At 37.7% G+C, this 7,500-nt stretch overlaps 2 protein-coding genes across 3 annotated transcripts in view; one reads left to right on the top strand and one right to left on the bottom strand.

Annotated features, from left to right (window-relative positions):
* LOC135110915 (synaptic vesicle glycoprotein 2C-like) overlaps window positions 1–7,500 on the bottom strand; it is a 59,112-nt gene that overhangs the window by 42,692 nt on the left and 8,920 nt on the right. The window contains exon 2 of one of the 2 annotated variants that reach the window (XM_064023578.1): window positions 4,578–4,708. The exons of the other annotated variant lie outside the window; for it this stretch is intronic. The gene's annotated coding sequence lies outside the window, so the exon portion shown is untranslated. The remainder of the gene's footprint in view (window positions 1–4,577; window positions 4,709–7,500) is intronic. 2 annotated transcript variants of the gene reach the window in all.
* Window positions 3,344–7,500, top strand: part of LOC135110916 (CTD small phosphatase-like protein 2) — a 57,551-nt gene continuing 53,394 nt past the window's right edge. The window contains exon 1 of the mRNA XM_064023585.1: window positions 3,344–3,567. Within this exon, the coding sequence (XP_063879655.1) occupies window positions 3,503–3,567 (65 nt within the window). The 5' untranslated portion in view covers window positions 3,344–3,502. The remainder of the gene's footprint in view (window positions 3,568–7,500) is intronic.

Here is a 7,500-nt window from a genome sequence, read left to right as displayed (position 1 = left end):
ACCGGGTTTTCAAGAGTATTTTTATGATTCCAGAGATAGTTTAATTAATAACAGGGATTCTGCATCATCAATAGGAAACATCAGGAGAACCCTATTAATTCTCACTGTTGCCTTTGAAAATGGGTGTTATGAGAGGGCAAACCATTTAAGAATACGAGGCAAGTTAAAAATGGTGTGAGTATCTTGTGTGGAGTAGATGTGTGTATTTATGTTACGATCGTGGTCACTGCAGTAGTTTGTCATACTATACAAGAGTGAAGGTTCGTAAGTTAATGGATTCTTATGCAGCAACAACCAGGTCATGTGGTGCAGGATAGCGTGTGTGTGTGTATGTGTGTGTGTGTGTGTGTGTGTGTGTGTGTGTGTGTGTGTGTGTGTGTTGTTGTTGTTGTTGTTGTTGTTGTTGTTGTTGTTGTTGTTGTGTGGAGTGAATCTGGTTTTTCTTTTTCTTTTTTTCTAATGTTTATTTATGATTGCAGGGATCCCTTGCAGCGGTACAACATTTGCAGCGACCACATAAACTTGTATTTACACTACAGGTGCTCTCTCACCAGGCGGGTGCATATCTACAGCTAGTGTGTTGGATACCTTTGTCTTCTTCTCCCTGTGAATGCAATACATATTCGAGGAAGTAAAGTCTTGAGTTCCTATATATATATATATATATATATATATATATATATATATATATATATATATATATATATATATATATATATATATATATATATATATATTTTTTTTTTTTTTTTTTTTTTTTTTTTTTCCTGTATGGAGTTTATCGAGTGCACCAGGAAGTCTTCATCACCTTACGAAAATATATCAATGCTGTCCTTGATTGAACCATGAAGTCTTTGTGGTCAGACTGCTTTTTTGAGACACACCGTGATTTTTATGTAGTTGTCAGGATGTTAAACTGCATCAAATGTGCCTCATGCTGATCAGCGTCAACAAGACTTCCGTGCAGCGGTGCCGCCAACACACCACAATGCACATGCCAGGCAGTCAACGCCACACCGCCACTGACGACTGCCAATAAAATTTTCTCTGATGAATATTGTAACTGTAACATTCATCAGGCAACCTTCGTTGGTACATACTTCTTCAAGGCCAAACACTGAACACGCAAACGAAGTTATGTGTAAATGCCACTCATCGACAGGCAAAGAACAAGACAATTATTGGCAAGATCTAGGGGTTGGTCTGCGTCCATTGCTTCCCACAGGGACACTTTATACTTTGTATTTGTTACTCTTCTTCACAGTGAAAATAAAGATAACATGTAATTTGTATTATTAAGGAAAGAAATAATCACAAATTTCACCGCCTAATTGCTGGATTAGGTAACATATCACTTAATGCCATGACATCTTTATAAAATACGTGTGTGTGTGTGTGTGTGTGTGTGTGTGTGTGTGTGTGTGTGTGTGTGTGTGTGTGTGTGTGTGTGTGTGTGTGTGTGTGTGTGTGTGTGTGTGTGTGTGTGTGTGTGTGTGTGTGTGTGTGTGTGTGTGTGTGTGTCGTTTACACATTTATTTATATATCTATTTCATGATTCAGTTTTATATTTAGCTGCCATGTTTCATTTAATATGTGTACTACACTGGCAGATATGGCCAGAAGCCACTCGTGTAAAAAGTGAGTTGCACTATAATAGCTAATGGAGAGGCGTTGATTGGCTGGCTTGGGAGGACAGGCACTGTTGATCATACTTGCACCAATCACATACACCAGTGATGACGTCATGATATAATATGAACCAATCAGAGCACAACACATTAAAGCAGGAAGTTTTTTTGGGGGGATTAGTGACCGGTAACACAAGTGCACTGTCCTTAGCGGTTTTGTACTCTGATGATAGTTTAGTTATTTACCTTCGTATAAATAAATAGATATAGGACAATATTCGTAACTGAAATAAAATAAACTACTGGCTGTATTGCGCAATATAATGCTACGGTGAGTGATTCTGATCGTGAATATAAGGCATATATTAAAATTTACGACAAATCATACAGAATCAGGAAATTGTATACAACAAAGGAAGGGTGACAGTACACATATGAACGCAATTACACGACATGGTACATATTAGTACAGCGTCCACTCTCTGGAAAAGCTTGTTGGGTAGAAAACTGAAGCATTTATTGACAAACTTAGGGATGATTATTCTTTGTATACGTTGATAATGTATGGAAGAGAGAGAGAGAGAGAGAGAGAGAGAGAGAGAGAGAGAGAGAGAGAGAGAGAGAGAGAGAGAGAGAGAGAGAGAGAGAGAGAGAGAGAGAGAGAGAGAGAGAGAAGTATAATTAAATAACTATCTTTTGATTCTCTTCCTAAGTGTCATTGCAGAGTGTTGCATTATGATAAATGTAACGCCTCTGCACATCCATTTTAGGATATGCATAATGAAGACAAGAGCGGAAATTGAATGTGGTACAAGCGGCATAGTAGGATGTCCGGGTCTCTTTTTATTATAGTATGTGGCCACGTTCCAGATGTCTCGTAAAAAAAAAATGGGCAGATCCCGCTACTGAGGCGGGAAAGCGGACTGATAAGCAGTGTAGAGGGAGACTGTTAATTAGCTCCTCTCACTCACCTTTCTACCTTCTAACAGGACGACACTGGTCACTCGGCTTTCTCCTCACATCCTCAAGGAGACTTTACTCTTACATCACACGTCTCAAATGAGATACAGGTTGCCTCTGAATTAATAATATATTTACGTTTGAAAAAAAAAAAAAAACGAGTTCAACAGGGGTACATAATACTATATTTGTTGAGAAAAAAAGGGAACAAAACATATAAGTGTTTACACACACACACACACACACACACACACACACACACACACACACGTGGCAGTATCTGAAGTCTACGATCACAAGCGCGTGGCTTTCAAGTGTGCTTTCTGCTGCAGCAGCTCGGCGGGTGCTCATCAGGCGGAAGAGACTGGAGAACTTCTCGAAAATGTCATAAGCCTTGTTATAAATGCCATGTCTGGCGAAGAGGCATGGATCCGTTCAGGTTATGTGTGGTGTGTGTGGTGTGTGTGGTGTGTGTGTGTGTGTGTGTGTGTGTGTGTGTGTGGTGTTGGGATCGCTTATTAGGTCGAAGAAACAGCAAACGAAGCAAAATTGTTGTGTCTCATTGATTATGCAACAGTTCAACTTTCAAGTAAGGCGATCAGGACAGGTTTTTTTTTTTCTATCCTGGACTGGCAAGACTCCAAAGAGAGCACACACACACACACACACACACACACACACACACACACACACACACACACACACACACACACACACACACACACACCTTAGCGCTAGCCAGAAACGTGTTTAATCTGCGGAGTGTCTCAGCGGACGAGTGACGCGTGCACACCTTGCGGAAACAAACGCGATTTAACTTCACTGAACATAAACTTTTAAAGGCTTCCGCTTACTTGCAACAATCAGTAGCTGCTGTAAGTTCACATAGTGTTGTTTGGTGCTGTCCCTGCAAGATGTGGGACTGCTTCTGCTACTCATTACGGTCTGGGTCGCCGTATCATCGCTTCTCCAAACAAAGGTAAGAACTCAAGTCTTTCCCTGTCCGCGTCCATTCGATAAACAAGCGAGTAGCCACGAAAACATTCATCACCATGTCGTCGAGTAAATCTTACCTTTTCATAATCAATCTACACGGGACTATCACCTCTGCGAGTTTCTGAATAAGTGTTGCATTCCTCTGTCCGAAAATGTGCATCTTAGAATGGGTTGTTTAATAATATGAGTCTGTTCCTCTTAACTTGCGAGACTTCATGGGGTGAAATAAAGATTGTTATGCGTGTTTTAAATGGACTCGAGATTCTTCTGTAGGTTTCTGTACGTATATTGTTAGTTAATTAGTAGGTGACGCCGCTATTGTCTTTAGCTGATTTAACATCTTCCAACAAACTGGAAAGGAAGTACACGTGATAGATGTTATAGTTTGGGTCTCTGGCGGATAACAAAACTCTCTCTCTCTCTCTCTCTCTCTCTCTCTCTCTCTCTCTCTCTCTCTCTCTCTCTCTCTCTCTCTCTCTCTCTCTCTCTCTCTCTCTCTCAATATGTTGGATTCGGGAACAATTTTCTCTAGTCAATACATCGTATCTATGTAGTTCCCGATATAATCAACTATAATAAGCGAGTCAGAGAGAGAGAGAGAGAGAGAGAGAGAGAGAGAGAGAGAGAGAGAGAGAGAGAGAGAGAGAGAGAGAGAGAGAGAGAGAGAGAGAGAGAGAGAGAGAGAGAGAGAGAGAGAGAGATGATATACATACATATTATTTATTTATTTATTTATCTGTCTATTTACTGATCTATTTGTTTATTTATGCATTTATATATTGATCACAAAATACACTAGATTAGGAAAATGTATTATGTGGCATGGCATGCAAAAAAATAAAACTGCTCACGGACGATGAGAATTCTACGCTTCCAAAAGTAATGGGCTGAAATGGCACCTTTGTCGAGGAAGGAGAAAACCACTCAGACAGGGCAGAGTGCCACGGCTCAGGCATGCACAGGGTGGCGGAGAGCGACGGTGAGGCTCCTTACCTGGTGTTACGCGAGGGTGAGGTGGGGGTCGGAGGGCAGGGATCAAGGTAACCTTACAAGCTCTCAATTACTAGGCAGCTGCACTTGCTTTGCACTTATTTGTCACACTTCAACGCTGCCACAAAAGACCTCTGTAACAAAACAACTTCTTAGGGCCTGTAAGGGAAGCTCCCAACGTACCAAGGGTGACCAACCAGACACATAACCATCGAAGAGAGACAAACAGGAGAAAACATTCAACATACCTATGGAGTCGATGGATTACATATATTCTCTCTCCCTAAACACACTTGCAAAAGTTCTTGAATAAGACTGACTCTTTGGCGCCACTGCCACCCACCTGCCTTCACGTCCACTACAATGACACATCATATCAAAATCTAAAAAGGCTCCAGTGCAGTGCAAAGAATAGCAAAAGTGTAAGGAACACGTAGAAAAGCATATATATATATATATATATATATATATGTATATATATATATATATATATATATATATATATATATATATATATATATATAATATATATATATATATATATATATTATATATATATATATATATATATAATCTTTTAGGCAGACGAGGTTAAAAGCAAGAGCAGCCTCAGCATTATTCAATTTTTTATTGTGCTTTTCTATTTGTCTAATTAATTCTCTCTGTGTGAGTGGCAAGCCTCTGTGGAGCTTTCCAAAATCAGTGGTATTCATGATGTTTCGTTCCTCTTGGAACATCGTTGAAACGTTGTGAATACCACAAATTTTGGAAAGCTCCTCGGAGCCCTGCCACTCGCAGGAAAGAGAGAATTAATTAGGCAAATAGAAAAGCACAATAAAAACTGAATAATGCTAAGGTTGCTCTTTGCCTTTAACCTCATTTGCCTAAAAAAAGAATATCCTTCCTGGTTATAACAAGATAAATAAATTAATAAATAAATAAATAAATAAATAAATAAATAAATAAATATATATATATATATATATATATATATATATATATATATATATATATATATATATATATATATATATATATATATATATATATATATATATATCGAGGCTCGATGCGGGGGACACCAATTTATGCTTGCCTAACTGATCCACATGCAAGGATCTATTCTCTCTCTCGTAGAGTTTCAGGAGCAAAGATGACTTTTCTTTATTCAGTTTTAAGAAATGTTTGAGCAAGTGTGTGTGTGTGTGTGTGTGTGTGTGTGTGTGTGTGTGTGTGTGTGTGTGTGTGTGTGTGTGTGTGTGTGTGTGTGTGTGTGTGTGTTGTGTGTGTGTGTCAGTCTGTCTGTCTGTCTGTCTGTCTGACTGTCTGTCTGTCAATCTGTCAGTCTGCCTGTCCGCTTGCGCGTAGTTCTCGTAATCCCACAGCAAAAAAGGCAGATCAAATAATGTACTGTAGCTCTGTATCCCGTGGATTCTTGTCCGTTAAGAAGACACCCGAGCCGTGCCACGGCTATCATCTGACGCCCATGATATTCTTTTATGACTGTGATATATATATATATATATATATATATATATATATATATATATATATATATATATATATATATATATATATATATATATATATATATATATATATATATATATATTATATATATATATATATATATATATATATATATATATATATATATTTAGGATACTAATGAAGAAAACAACGGACGTCATATGAAGAACAGTTGGCATCAGAGAAGTGAAAGTAAATAAAAAAATATATATGTGAAACAGAAAGTCCACCAAAGGTGATGTAATAATTGTGTGCCCTTATAAGTATGAAGCTTATCCACTGGAATGTTCCTGAGCACCATGGCATGGCAGAAAAGAGAACAAGTAGATTATATTGTTCAAGGATAATGAAAGAAGTTATGTAAGAGAGGAAATATTAGCAAAGAAGAAGAATGGATCCAACTGGGGAGGAAAAATGGCGGGAAGGTGGAGGGCAACGTGACAAGTATTGTGGGGTCGTACTACTTCGTGGGAAGATAACACTACACAGACATGTGGAATGGGAAATGGGAAAAAAAATTCAGAACACGAGACGAAGATGGATTCTGTCACTTTAGATGTCTAATCAATTTATAATTGAGAAATCAGAGAATAATGATCGGTATGAACGTGAATTATGCAAAATGAAAGGTGCATTCAGTGTTGTTTGCAAACGTGACTACACTGACGGAAAAAAAAAAAATCCCAAAAATACTTTGATCATTGACCATTAGCAAAAAATATTATTGTCAGGTAGGAAACAACCATCCAGTCTTCTTTTTGAAGTGTAAGTGATCGGTGAACAATGCAGACCACAAAATCAAAAGCAGAACACAAATCAAGTGTGTGCTGAACCACGCCAAGAAGGAAATCTTTTCATATAAAGTTAAAACGCAGGCCACTCATTCTGTGTGTGTGTGTGTGTGTGTGTGTGTGTATTTTCCACGGTTCAGTCCATATGCCTCCTACTCAAGCCATCTCCTTTAAGTCTTGAGCGCACTTACTGTTAATAAATAGATCAGTTTGGATAAATTTGGCCAAATTTGGTACTGTAAATTATATAAATTAACAATATTTCAGTGTTACTCAAATATGAATTAACTGAATTTCCAATTTAAATATTTTCGAGGCAAAAATGTAATTTTAGTTCCTGCTTTGGGACACTAAATATGATGACTATATTGAAAATTTAACACTAAATACATGGACGAAATTTATTTCAAAATCTAAGTACTAAACACATTTTATAAATTGATCAAAATATCAAATACATAAATTATGTTTAAATGCATTTTGTAAATACGATTCAATTACTTACATTCGACAAAAATTACTATGAATTTCTAAGACTTCAACAAGACAATAAGAGAATGACAAAACCTTGATGGAATAGCAGAGCTGCAAGGCTGCACACGCTG

This window comes from Scylla paramamosain, chromosome 21, assembly GCF_035594125.1.
Source record: "Scylla paramamosain isolate STU-SP2022 chromosome 21, ASM3559412v1, whole genome shotgun sequence".
In the NCBI taxonomy this organism is placed as follows: domain Eukaryota; kingdom Metazoa; phylum Arthropoda; class Malacostraca; order Decapoda; family Portunidae; genus Scylla; species Scylla paramamosain.
This window is presented reverse-complemented; position numbering and strand designations above follow the sequence as displayed.